The 13,795-nt window shown below is 41.6% G+C and overlaps 2 protein-coding genes across 2 annotated transcripts in view; one reads left to right on the forward strand and one right to left on the reverse strand.

The window, feature by feature from the left end:
* Nucleotides 1-6,556, forward strand: part of march11 (membrane-associated ring finger (C3HC4) 11) — a 32,062-nt gene extending 25,506 nt beyond the window's left edge. The window contains exons 3-4 of the mRNA XM_040049423.1: nt 573-765; nt 3,515-6,556. Coding sequence (XP_039905357.1) covers nt 573-765; nt 3,515-3,837 — 516 coding nt within the window. The 3' untranslated portion in view covers nt 3,838-6,556. The remainder of the gene's footprint in view (nt 1-572; nt 766-3,514) is intronic.
* Nucleotides 6,557-7,775: 1,219 nt separating this feature from the next.
* myo10 (myosin X) overlaps nt 7,776-13,795 on the reverse strand; it is a 125,148-nt gene continuing 119,128 nt past the window's right edge. The window contains exons 33-41 of the mRNA XM_040049305.1: nt 13,560-13,717; nt 13,320-13,443; nt 12,873-13,170; nt 12,584-12,791; nt 11,777-11,913; nt 11,575-11,695; nt 10,945-11,421; nt 10,545-10,736; nt 7,776-10,447 (exon numbers count right to left, since the gene is read on the reverse strand). Coding sequence (XP_039905239.1) covers nt 10,337-10,447; nt 10,545-10,736; nt 10,945-11,421; nt 11,575-11,695; nt 11,777-11,913; nt 12,584-12,791; nt 12,873-13,170; nt 13,320-13,443; nt 13,560-13,717 — 1,826 coding nt within the window. The 3' untranslated portion in view covers nt 7,776-10,336. The remainder of the gene's footprint in view (nt 10,448-10,544; nt 10,737-10,944; nt 11,422-11,574; nt 11,696-11,776; nt 11,914-12,583; nt 12,792-12,872; nt 13,171-13,319; nt 13,444-13,559; nt 13,718-13,795) is intronic.

The following is a 13,795-nucleotide window of genomic DNA, read 5'->3' on the forward strand; positions in this document are numbered from 1 at the left end:
ATATACACTGTACTAGTTTGTTGTAGTGTAGACAGATGCGTGAGAAGAACTCGCTTCACTACAGTTTACTGGTTGAGCTCCAGTCCCACCCTCACACTGAACTTTGAGCAGTGACCAAGAGATTAATATCATCGAGAGGTGGGACAGGGAGGGCTGGGCTTCTCTGATTAGGCTGCTGCTTTCTGAAAATGGACGGATTGATTGACAGATGCATGGAATGTACAGATGGATGGATATAATTATATATTCAATAATGCATTAATAAGTCCAACATTGTTTTTAATCATAAAAATGGGACTTGGACTGCCTTGTCACACTGACATGATACTGTAGAAAGGCCCTCCTTTATTTATGTATTTGATTAACACAGGTCGGGCATCCGAATTTCGTGGTGCTGCAGATTGATCCGGCATGGAGCAAAAATACTGTTTTGATTAGGTTGTCATGACAAAAGAATTTCCCACGGGATAAATAAAGATCTTACTTTATCTTAACTCTTGCTAAAATATAAACAAAGTCTTTATTTAAAGTCAAAGTGTGTATTTAATGTATTGCCTCTGTTCTTTGTGCAGTGGCAGTCCATCACCATTACCCTGGTGGAGAAGGTGCAGATCATTGCGGTGTTCCTGGGCTCTCTCTTCCTTGTAGCCAGCATCTCCTGGCTGCTCTGGTCGGCGCTCAGCCCTCAGGCCACCTGGCAGCGTCGCGATGTCCTCTTCCAGATCTGCTACGGCATGTATGGCTTCATGGACCTGGTCTGTGTAGGTGAGAATGGGCATGCGGCTGCACACCAAACACCTGTGCTTTGTTGATGTGGCTGACTCTCTGTCATGGCAATGTGTAACTTTTAGGAAATTCCCTGAAACTCAGACGTGGATGTATCTGACTTTTTGACAAAAGCATGACACCACAAGGCAACAATTCTAGTTTCAAGCAGAGCATTTGATCTCAAATGTACTTGTATAACAAAAATTCCTAAACATAGGCCTAAATTTCAGTGCTTAAAATCAGTGTCTTTATAAACTCATTCCTTAGATATGCTCTTAAACGTGTTTAGCTGTTCTGAGGACAGAGTGAGGGGGTGGTTGGCTGAGGGCAACAGAGCTAGAAAGTACAGTCAGTACTCAGTGCTCAGGTCTCCTCTCACCTCTGCAAAGCTGGACGATCACAACGTGAAGTGAGTGTGGAAAGTCTGAGAAATGATTCCCCCTATGAGTCAGAGCTGTTGGGCTTTTGTTATCCAACCATCCAATATACACGTTGGACAGACCATAAATCCTTCCTAAGACTCCAAGATCCACTTTACACTTCACGGACAGTGTATGATCTCGGGCAAAAAAATACTGCATTGTGCTTTGAGGTTATCGACTAAAGTATGAACAGCCTTGGAACCACAGTTTAGTGATCAGTTCAGTATTTTAGCAAATATTTCTTTGCCATCTTAAAGATTTTCTGTCAAATAGGATTATAAATAATATTTTTCTCAACATCTAAATTGGTTGAAAGGTAATTCCTAAAATAGGATATGATGCATGCACATCCAGACCAGAAAATGGGACAGGTGCTGTGCTGAAATATGAGTCAATACGTGGGGAAAAAAAAAATAACAGCTTGCACACTGCAGATCTCTAGTTTGCTTATTTATTGCATCGTGGTACCAAAACTTTAATAATTTTTCATGTACTGAAAAGTAATTACAAAATGAAAAGTTGTGCAGGGACTTGGTGTCTGTCTTTCTTGGACTTCTTTAGTACAAATAAAGTTTTTATTCAATAATTATTTTATATTAGCATTTCATAAACAAAAACAAAATGAAAGCAATAAAACATTTAGGCTTGTGAGAAGAGGAAGACATGAAAGCCATTTAATCGCTAAGAGATTCAAAATTACAGTGTCTTTGTGCGGAGACCATGAGTCACTGTACTGAATGAGTGTCAGTACGTATACATGAGCGTAGATGCCCGCAGGTCTGATAATATGATTATAAAATTGGTCACTGTGGTGTGTGTCATGGACAATCGGTGGTTGGCAGAGAAGTCCAACAATAGAAGACTGTTTAGGTTCAGATCAGGCAGGCTGCTGAAGTTTCCCAGTAGCTTAATGGAGTCATCCAAGAGCCTTCTTCAGTTACCAGTTCAGTCCAGTTGTCTCCTTTTTTCAAGCCCTTAAGACTACGGTGATCTGGATGACAGAGAACTAACACAGACACATGAACGGGTTGTTTAAATGATCGTTCTTGGTCTGTTGTACGTTGAAACTGTGTCATCATGTGTTTATATACGATGCAGTTTTTTGCCATCATACTGGTGTCAGTTTTGACTGGTGAGATAATGTCGATGCTCCGCCCTTGTTTGCAGGACATAAATGACTGTAAATGATCTTTTTAGCAGTCGGTGCTACAAATTAGTTTCACAAATATGAAAGGTTTCTAAGATTAGCACTCTAAAAGTTCATCTCTCAGAATAATGCTGGACCTCTTTATAATTTATGGTGCCAATAAAATAATGCACTCCTGTGTTTTTGATTCATCCACAGTCAGTTTCATGCTATCTCATAATAGTACTGAACATATCCAAGGGAGTATTTCTCTTCAGTCTTTTGTTGTAGCCATGTTAGCAGACTGAACCTTTCCAACACTGATTTCTTGACAACCGCTCGCTGTTGTCAAGAAATGTCACAGCCACCTTAGGTTGGGTTACACAATAAATCACTAGAAAAAACAACAACATAAAATGCCACCTTCTGAGCAGACAGTACAAACACTAAAAAGGTTTTTATGTATTTTTCCAATTTAGGGAGGCAGGGTATCCCTAAATTTGTCACTCATCTACCACTCCACTGGGTTTTTTTTGTCAGTGGAGCATACAGAAAATGCATTTCCCTTCAGATTTCCTCTAACATGCATATAAAAATGCATATAAAAAATCGGCCTTTAAAATCAACAAAGGCTTTGGTGTTACTCTGGATCCACACACAAAAAATAAAACAGCTTTCTCAGCAAATAGTTTATAGATGTTGTTGGAAGAGAAGGAGAGATGGGCAACTTTAAAGTGAGGAAAGATGAAATATGTAAGAGGAAACAAAAAGACAAAATACTTGCAAAATATTTTTATATCTGTCTGTGCAGGTTAACAGTCACCCAGGTCGTGGTAGTTCTATGTGCTCAAGTTGAAGGCAACTGGACTACTTTTTAAGTTGGTGAAGACATTTAAGAATTCGCACCTTGGCTCACGTGACCATAATGGCTCACATGATTACCAGGTAGACCGACAGCACTCAGGACAGTCAGCAAGGCACCAACACTACTACAGTTTGAATATGTGGGACTTCCCATCAGCTGCTAGAGCTTTCAGATGAGAGGTGGAATGTCTTCAACTACTTGGAAAAGAAATCGAGTGGCCTTCAACTCAAGCACTTAGAAAACCTTACAGTAAAGATTTCCTGAAAGTTGGTCATGACAAACTGCCTAAAATCAAAATTCCTATAAACGTGTCAACTGCTGTCATCATAACAGGCTTGATCATCCACGAGGGGGCAGCAGTGTACAACGTGTTTCTGCGCTGGCGAGCAGTGAACCTCCACTGGGATGTTCAAAGCTATGACAAGACCAAGGACATGGAGGACACGAGCACTGGTCACTCTTCGCTGGCCCCCAGGACACTTTGGTTGCCTTTGGCCACTTTTGGGCCCAGCGGCCCCTTACACCCGACCCAGCTGGGATCACATCCATGGACTTGCCTGTGTTTGGCACCCTTTTGCCACAGAATGGTAGCCCGAAACAACCTCAGCCAGGACAGTGATTCGGGAGAGGTTGTCATTCGTGTAACATCGGTATAAACTCCAAGCAGTATTTGTGCAGAGACGGAGCATCTGATGGGTTACATCTGGGAGTTACAGTCTGAGCTGTGCTGCAAAGTTGTTTTTTTTGCAGATTTTTTTCCGTAACTTAATACTTTTAATTATTTGAACTGTGTGTGCTGTCTGGGGCTGGTCCTCAAACCAATCTAATACCTTCAGTAACTCACATTTTTGTGTTGGTGCCTTTGTTTTTACTCTGAGATATAACACTGTTTATTTTGTGACAGAGACATGAGCCACCCTCACATAAATCTTTTTTTTTTGTAGTTTTCCTTTTAAACTGTTGTGTGGCACTCATGTCATGTGGAATTGAAGGAAGTGATGGGATTATCCAGATTACAAATCTAAGGCACAACATCAGACATGGTGTAGGATCACAGGGTTGCCTGTTCAAGGTTGAGGAATACTGTACACAGCCAATATCCTCTCTCTCTCTCGCTCTCATATATCTCTGCTCTAATGTGGCATAGAGACAGTATGGTGTCATAGTCTCAAGCCACCCTTAATTTCTTTAGGTTTTGTTAGGAAAATGTGAAATAAGTGTAGCGATTTATTCAAATAAGTGCAAACATAGATGGAAATACAGGATATAAGGCAAAAAAACCAAAAACAAAACACATTTTCTACAATTCTAACAAGCTTGAAAGTCAATAATTGGTTTGACATTTCTTTTTCAACACAGCCAGAACTTTCTTAGACAAGCTTACTTACCTCTTGTAATTTCTTTAAGGAGCATTCAGCAGTAGTTCTCCAGACTTCTGGAAAAGCCATTCAAAGTTCTTGTTTGGATGTTGGCTGTCTTTTTGTTCCATTTACTCTGATGATTCAACGTTGCTTCAATAATGTTGAAGTCAAGGCTCTGGGGAGGTCAGTCCATGACTGACAGTGTTGGCAGTGTGTCTGAAAATGATCAGAAGCTTTGTGGATGGCATTCATGGTGAATTAAAATCTGATGGTAGACTTCTATACATTTAGAAAACACCCCCAAGAACACCGGCTGAAATTCAGCCCCAAATTATGACAGAGCCTCCACCATGATTCCCAGACGGCTATAGACGCCCTTGTAAATATTGAATGATTTGAAACAAACATTTTACATTTAAAACTCAAAAAGAACTGATGCCACTGACTTCCAGTCCAGTTCTTGTGTAATTTTCATTCCTCGGCCTTTCCTCCCTGTTTTTGGCTTTCAGATACTGTTCGTCTGCTGTATATAGATTTTTTTTCTGCAACTTATTCTTTTGTCCTCCATTTTTCTCAGTTTTCTCAAATTTCTTCAAAATTTGAGGGAAAATTGCTGAGATAGACCAAATTATCAACTAATAGGCGTTGATCAGACTGAAGACAAAGTGAATTTTATTAACTTTTTTCGAGAAGCAAGTCTTCCAATATGGGAGCCATATGGGCATCACCCTCTCTTTATTTCTTTTTCTTCTTCTTGGGTCGGCTATTTTTGGACACACTGTCAGCTGCTGAAAATCAGTGTTACAATGTACTGTTATTACGAATTACGAATTATTTAAAAGTGTTATATTGTTAATGCATCATTGCAGGACTGCTAACACAAAAGTGTTCTAGGTTCAGAGCTGTACTTAGGAATGATGTATAGCTTTTAATTTTAAGCAGGGTCTCTGAGCTTTGTAACTATACAACCAGATGTCCTGCTTTATGTTTTATGCCGATAAAAGGATTTGACAGACAGGGATGCAGGAATTATGACACATTTCATATGAGCACAAAAACCTGATGTCAAAATGATATTGAAAAAAATGATCCAGCAAACATTTAATGCTGGTTAAGGATGTGATTCTTGCTTTGGGTATAAGAGGTCCAAATCCTGGATGAGCCCCCATGATGTTACTCTCAGTCCTAGAAGAATCATGGGTGTAGCATAAAAAGTGAAAAGAAGCATTTTTCACCAATCTAAAGGACTGAAGAGTGCCACGGCAGAATTGCACTCCAGAAAGAAGAGATTTATTTATCTATTAATGTAGACAATATCAGGGTGTGCACGAGGCCAAAGAAAAAGAAAAATGCTTCCCACACCTATGCTTCCTGGAGGGAATGTCTAAGATAATTTTTAGGCATAAATAACTAGATCTCTGTCCACTCTAGAAATGGCTTTCTATGCTTATCGATTCTTAGGAGGAAGGAGGAGAGAGGCCAGCCTAATAGGTCTCTAATTTAAAGGAGCTACCATCAGTCTCCCGTCCAATCACCAGGTGCCACATAGAACTCAACATAATGGGTAAGCAGAAATGGTTGGACCCAGGGATGAAGGGGCAGACACCCAATGTACATAAACACAATTTAAATTATGACATGGGGCCGTAACGTGACCCCCCCGATCCCCCTTTTTTAGATTTCATTGTCATTCATAACATTTCCAGTGCTGGTATAAGCTGGCAAAGTGACATCTGTTCAGCATGGCAGTGTTCGCCTCAAAGGACTGATCCTCAGATGGTTTGTGCCAGTATAAATATAGCTATTGGAAATTGTGTTTTTCCCTGTCTGTAAACCATTCTTTTGAGCTTCCATGAGCCCTGTGATGTTTGGGCCATGGGCTAATCTGTTCTTGACCTACGAGTCATTTACTTTTTTTGGTGCCTTAGGAGGCTGGGTGTCGACGTTGCAATGCGCAGCACAGAAATGACTTGAATGTGACTTTTGCTGTTGGCTGTATTTCTATTTGTTTTGACTGTAACATGGATGTAATGTATAAAGAATATTTATAGATACAAAGCTGTGCGAGTTATTTGCCCGACGTCATATTGGTTTTGAGTATCTGCTGCAGGATGCTACGTGTGTGGCATCGTTACAGGAGATGAAGTCAAACCCCCAGTGATCAAAGGTATCATTTTTGCTCATCTAGACCAAAGAACACTACTGCATATTGTCACAGAAATGTTATTTATGACAGCTGGGCTGGTGACATCCTTGGGAACACTGATCAGACAGTGTAACATCAATAAACCTAGGTGGCGAAATATCAGACATTCGTCACTTAAGTACAGATACTGGTGTTGAAATAATAGCAGTCTTTACTCAAGTAAAAGTGAAAAAGTACAAGCTCAGAAATGCACTTGAAGTCAAACTAAAACTAAAAAGCAGTAACTTAACATTGACCATGAACAGCACAGCTGCTCTGCCCCACTCCAACTTAGTGCATTGCTGTAAACTTTACCACAGTTAGCAAAATTAGGTGTGTAACAAACTACACAAACATTTAGTGTTAGCTGATATTGAGCTGTGAGAAATGTTGCATTTTAAATTACCTGTCACTTAAATTTTTTTTTACTCCATTTATGCTTCTGCAGTGTGAGCTACATGCTGAAGAACTATGACCACAACTAACTGACTTCTGCAGCAAAAGCACTGTTCCAGATTGCTCCTGTTAGGTATGTGTTTAATACTGATCTTATCTCTCTATCTACATAGATATATAGATACATACATATATAGCGAGCTAGCAGCTGGATAGCGTAGTGGTAAGACTACACGCCTTTGGAGTTGAAGCCGCAAGTTCGATTCAACATTTGGCTCTCACAGCTAGAGATTGACAAGGTACAACACACATACTACGGCAAGGGGGAGCCAGGACCACAGGTCAGGGGGGAGAGATGTTGTCATCACCCCCAACCAAGATTAGGAATCAAGGTGGTGGAAGTTGAGTGTAAGAGGAAGTGACCTGACTGGTTAGTGAAGTTAAGTACCCTTGAGATCAACTAGAGGATGTGAGATATATACATGGTGATGATAAGTAGAAAGGAAAAAAAGTAGCTGCTGTTGGTGAGGTGTATTTGTTTGTGGCCTTTTTTAGGTTCTTGGATGTGTGTCCAGCAGCTTTAGCCGTTGGTTGTCACATTAACTTTCTTAAACTAAACCTTTTTTTTTAATATTCAGGAAAAACAAAACGGTCACTTGAGACCAAAAGTGTAACGATTTATTGTTAGAGTCATCAGTTCAGCACATAACACTAATTACAGCTAGGAGGAACCCCCACAAAACATTGTGTCAAAGATCCACTGTCAGATAGTTGTTTAGAGAAAAATACAAGATTTGTTAGCTTGGGAAAACTGCCATCTGATCAGGATTCAGGAGAAAAAAAAATAGAAGGCAAAGACTTACAATATAAAATGTACAGCCACATGATTAAAGTATATATAACATTGCACATATACCAAAAAAAGAACCCACACATGAAAAAAAAAAAAAGTGTACATCATATACAACAAGGCACTGTGGAGGAAACCTGCACACGCATCTTTGGATGGATCTGCCGCCCGCGGAGGTCCAGTGAAACGTTTTTAGGAATGTTACACTGCAAACAGTCCAACTGAACAAGCCATTCAAGCTAAATCGTGACAGATTACACTGAAATACAACGATTAATTCTTATAATGTCTATTATGTAATAGACACATCATGTAATAGCTTTTTTGAATTTGTAAGTGCTTTTTGTAGACAGGCAGCAGACAGAAAAAATATCGACATCTTCTTATTTCACGTTTTTAAAAAAAATGTATTCCAATATTTCCTCTTTTCTACCCCCCAAAAAACCAATTTACATTTTAAGTTCAGGTTGTTCTAAAGGGAAAGACGGTGTTGCAGTTCACATTTGTTGCCAGCAGATGTCAACGTGGATCAGAAAGAGACGTAAAAGATTGTCTGACGTCAAATTACCCATCTGCAAATATTTTATTATACATAGCTTTTTTCTTTTTTTCTTTCCCAACAGCAAAAAAAAAAAAAAAGAAAGAAAGAAAAAAGGTTTGGAGAAAAAGATAAAAACAACTGCATGTATATGTCCAATATTGTCAACGCAACATTGTCAGTAAGACTGACGTACTCGGGTACATTTGCAAACGTTCAATTAGTCAATGATCCAGGCTGCTGCCTTATATCAGTATCTTTAATATTATAAACAATTTACGCCTCAATTCATTTCATTTCTCACAACTGACAGATTTAAAAACCCTTGAATGACGTCCATTGCTGGTCAGAGTTTGCAGTGCACAAATACATTGGCAGTTAAAGGGAAATGTGTGTGGGAGCACCTTTCAGATTCTGGCTACACAGGAACGAGTGTGGCACCAATAAAGGCTAAATCTGATTAGATATCATCCTGCTTCAGTTGGAACAGGCACTTTGTATCGTAAGCAAAACAATCAGTCACAAACGTAAAGGTACAGTTGCATCTTATTTACAGTGAACAGGAAAAGGTCAAGTCCCAGAGTTTCTCAAAGCAGAGGAAAAGGCTTGTAGGCTGTAGTTGTTTTTCCTCCGTCTTCTTTGCCTTTAATTTTTTTATACATTCGGACAGCCTGTAGACACTCTTCTTTTTTTCTAATAACATACTTCCTCGCACACAGACACACACACACACACACACACACACGCGCTTACCAACCTCCGTGAGAAATCGACCCCTTCTGCAAAAACAGTCCCTGTAGGGCCTCAGAGGTTTACCATCAGACAGAAAATTAACTGTTTCTTTTCAAAACAAGACACATCCACCTTTTAGAAGCTGCATCTGACTTCATGAAGACTAATATAAAAATATGATTGTGTTTAACCACCACCTAGTTTTCTTTGGTCTAAGAGACTGTGGTTTGTAATCAGAGTCTGGGGGTGAACGTCTGTCATGGTACACTTTGTACGCCTTGGGATTAACAGATTAAACTGATCCTTTGTTCTGTTTTCTCTAGTCAGTTTAGGAAGCTTAGCTAGAAGTCCGCCTTACTTTAATGTGGGGCAAAAATGTGCACTTGTTAGCTTATTTAAGAAAGTGAAGATTGTACACAACTTCCATCTTTAAAACAAAAACTTCATATTATGTTGGCTGAACAGAGGTGAATGTGACAAGGATGATAGTCCTTCAAGCATTTTATCACTTTATGAAAAATAGTAATTAACTTGTGGAATTTATAGGAGCAATTGATCTTAAGCCCTAAAGGATCTTAAATAAAAAATAAAATAACACTGACAGCTGGCAGGCTTTGAGGGAAACAAATTAGAAGCTGCCCGCAGTTTGAGTCTTTTAAGGTCTGGTCCCTGCTCGTTATCACATATCTGTTGATTTAGATAACAAGAAGCATTCTCATGTTGCTTTCTCAGTCAACTTTTGGACTTCATTCTGTTTTCTTGAGTTTTATGGATAACTTTCCACCATGTTTGCTACAGAACTATCCACAGCCCTGTGCCTACATTTTATCGTGATGAATAAGGAGTGGATGTGTACTGTTTCTAAAAGAAACCAGGTCAAGATAAGTTGAGCTAGTTTACATTAAGAGCATATTGGGGTTTTTTTTTTACTTTTTTTTCTCCAGCATTCAGAGTCAGTCTGACATGAAATGTACGAGCTGCTCTCTCCAGAGTGCAGAGGATGGGCGTCCATGCATGGCCGGCACCGGCCACGCTCGGCCTCCTGGCTGCACTCCTGCATGTGGCTGCGAGGCAGAGGGTGAAAGGGCGGAGTTCACCAGGTGCTACAGTGGCTGCCGTGGCTGCTGACGGACTGACAGTTGCTGTAGCGCTTCTTGACGATCATGCTGATGTAGGCTTTCATCAGCTTGGCGATGTCCATCACCTGCAGAGGAGAGGAGTAAATGTTGGTGTTGTATTTAATGACCTGCATTGAAATTATGGGGAGACCAGGAGTTATGACTGAGTGAGGATGTACACACCATTTGGGTTTCAAACACCAGCTCTCGGCCTTCCACAGTGATTTTGTAGGTGTTGGATAACGGAGCTCCGAAAGAGAGTATCTGTTCATACGGGAACACCTCCAGAGGCCACGGCTCCCCTCGCTTGTACACTGATATGGCCTCCCGGCTCACACCCAACCAGAGCTCGGAGGGGAACGTGCCATCCCGGCACTGAAACAGCAAGCATGGAACATCAAAATCTCCTATCATTCCCTCTAAGATCAGTTTTGTTTAGAACTGGCGATAGATGACTTTAAACCAACCAAACAATCCCATGTTTCCACCTATGGCTGTGTAGCTGTCTTTATGGGAACATAACCATCCTTTATCATGGAGAACAAAGTTTTTGCTTAAACAGAAAAGTGATTTCTCTTCTCACCTCGACGTTGAACAAAGTGGATCCGTATCCCTGCCACTCCTTCACCAGCGCCATGTATTTGACCATTGCCTGTTCCTGGTTCATCCCCTGCAGCTTCTTCCACTTGTCCATCACGCTGGTTCTCACGGCCGCTGCCTCCTCCCTCATCCAGGCCTCCAGGCTGTTCTCCTCTTCAAGCTTCTGCCGACTCAGCGAGCTGCTCCTGAAACTCCGCCTCAGTGTCCCCTCCAGGAAACTCGAGCGTTTCCTCTCCGCCGTGCCTGAGCGGTCGGCCACCGAGCCGGTCCCCGGAGCGAATGTCTTGGCCGAGTTCTGCACCCGGGCCCGCAGTCGAGACATGGGGAACACCTGGGACATTTCAGGGATGGTGGACTGGGAGTTGTGATCACCCAGAAGGTACTGAAGTCTCAGAGCAGCCAGAAACTGAAGAGTCTCCTCAGGGGCCGGGTATTGACCACGAATCACAGCTTCATGGGCCTTTGAGGGAACACAGAGAAAATTATAGTTAAAACTGTAAGATCTAAGCATTTTTTCTTTTTTAATTTCCACAAAAAATCTTTCCAAGTTCAGTCAGAATCAGCTACAAAAGTCTCCTAGTCCCATCCCCAGACAATGAGCCACGAGTCTGACCTGCTCGAACATAAAAGCAAACTCCACGCTGTCTTTGGGAACGTTGTCCGTGTCTAAGAAGCAGTAGAGTTTGAAGTAAAACTTCCATCCAGTGCTGCCTTCGTCTGGGCTTGCTGAAAGCCTGCAGACCACAGAGTGATTGTGTTAGCATTGGCCAGAAGACAAAAACATTTGCTTCAGAATCAAACATGGTGGGGCTTACTTTTCAAACTTGGCGAGCACGTCAGCCACCACAGTGCGGCTCTCGATGGCTTTCTCTGTGGTGTCGTTGTGTTCAAACAGGGCAAACATATTCCTGCTGTCCTCCATGGCCAGACCGCGGATCAGTTTCTCCACCACCTGACACACACGATGAGATACAACAGGGACACATGCAACTGGTTTTAAAACTGTAGATGAGATTAAAAAAAAAGAAAAAAAGTATGAATTCTTGTCTAAATTCCAGACATTTGGGACTGCCATTCAATAAAGGTGGAAAGTACAATTTCTATAACTATAAAATATTTAAAATGTCCTTTTAACAGGGTCTTAGCTCATCATATTATCCAGATTCTGATATTTTCTGCAGCATCAGAAAATAATAAATTCCAGCAAGCATGTCAGTGTATGAGCATTTAAGCCTGGATGCTTACACAGGCTCCAGGCCAAAAGAGCTGAATGAAAGCAGGATTTTATTGCTGTAAGTGATGAATTAATTAATTGTTAATTAATTATTGTTAATTATTATTGAATAACAAATAAGGAAAATTGTAAGGAAAAAAGCAGAAGAGAAGAAGATAAGAAGCTCAGGCTGTTACAATACAAAGTCATTTTTAAAACAGCTGTCAATTCATTTTCAATTAAAATAGATGTTTGACAATCATTTCAGCTCTGTGTTTACTGTTGGGTTGTTCTGTTGGTACAAACACATCTTTTATACTGTGCTTAAATCCTAAAAACTAGAGCTGAGTAAAAAGTACACTGTTTATTTGTATGCTTTGGCACATAACCCCGTTTTCCACAAACCTACCTCTCCTGCGGTGGTGTGCGAGTTGATGGTTATCTTGCAGGACCCTCCTCCGTGGCAGTGAACGGTGGTGCTCATGTCCTGTCGGGCCACGATGCAGCGGATCTCCTCCTGAGACGGCACGTTCTCTCTGGCTCGAGTCTTCCTCAATGAGTCAGCGGCGAAGGCAGCATAACGATCCATCTCAGAGCCGGGAAACAGCTCGTGAGTCCTGCAGAGAGCAATTTGGAAATGGTCAGCTTGAGAGAATAAAAGTAATTTATCTATAAACATGTGGCAGCCTAGTGCTCACCTCTTCAGGTGGAACTTGAGGTATCTAAGGATGCTCCTTGTTGGGACGAATGTGCAGGACATGCAGGCGAGGATCTTCCAGTTGCACAGGTTCCCAGGGCTGCCGGGCTGTGGCGGCCGTGTGGTCTGCTTGATGAGCTGGCAGTAGAGCTCATCTCGCAGTGGTTTGAGCTCCTGGCCCGTCTGCAGGATGCCCTGAATGATGGGCACGGGGTCGGCCACGCCCTCCAGATGCTGCAGCGAGCTGAACACCTTGAGGGCTTCATCCTGCAGGGTTGTGTAGCTTCTGCTTCTTGGAGCTGAGCAGGGAAGAAGTTGTGATTAAATCAGTACATATGGTACATTAATATCTTAACTAAAATGGTAAAAATTAGATACGTTAAAGACATTAGTACTAAGTTAGATTGTCAATCCCAATTTAATCCTATTCTGTCTCAGTGGTACTCACTGGTGAGATGAATGTCCCCGTAGGGCAGTGGCAGCAGCGGGGAATGCAGAGGGTGATGACTGTAGCGAAGGATCGGGTTCCTCTTGTAGATCTGCTCAACGACCTCCAAGTTCAGACAGTTCTCCTGCAAAGAGAAGAGGAGCTTGGGTTTAGTGCAGTGCTGATTATCTGAGGCTTTACTGGAAGGAAAGAATTAAAATGACCACTGACATCCATTTTTGCACTTTCAGAGTTTCCTACCTTGATGTCCTGGATGAGCTGCTGGGTGGGTGTGTCGATGGGAGCTTTGGTATCTATGACATTTTGGACGGAGTTGGCCCAGCGTGTGGCTTCAGTCAGCAGCTTGCAGTAGAGACGGTACGAGTGTTTACGGCCGTACACGATCACGTTCCAGTATCCTGACACGACAAGAGGGGCGGAGAGAAATTGAAGCTACTGGGTAGAGAATGAGTTGGCAGTTCTTGCCATTTTCTTCT

Source organism: Simochromis diagramma, unplaced genomic scaffold (genome assembly GCF_900408965.1).
Source record: "Simochromis diagramma unplaced genomic scaffold, fSimDia1.1 OVJJ01000355.1, whole genome shotgun sequence".
NCBI lineage: Eukaryota > Metazoa > Chordata > Actinopteri > Cichliformes > Cichlidae > Simochromis > Simochromis diagramma.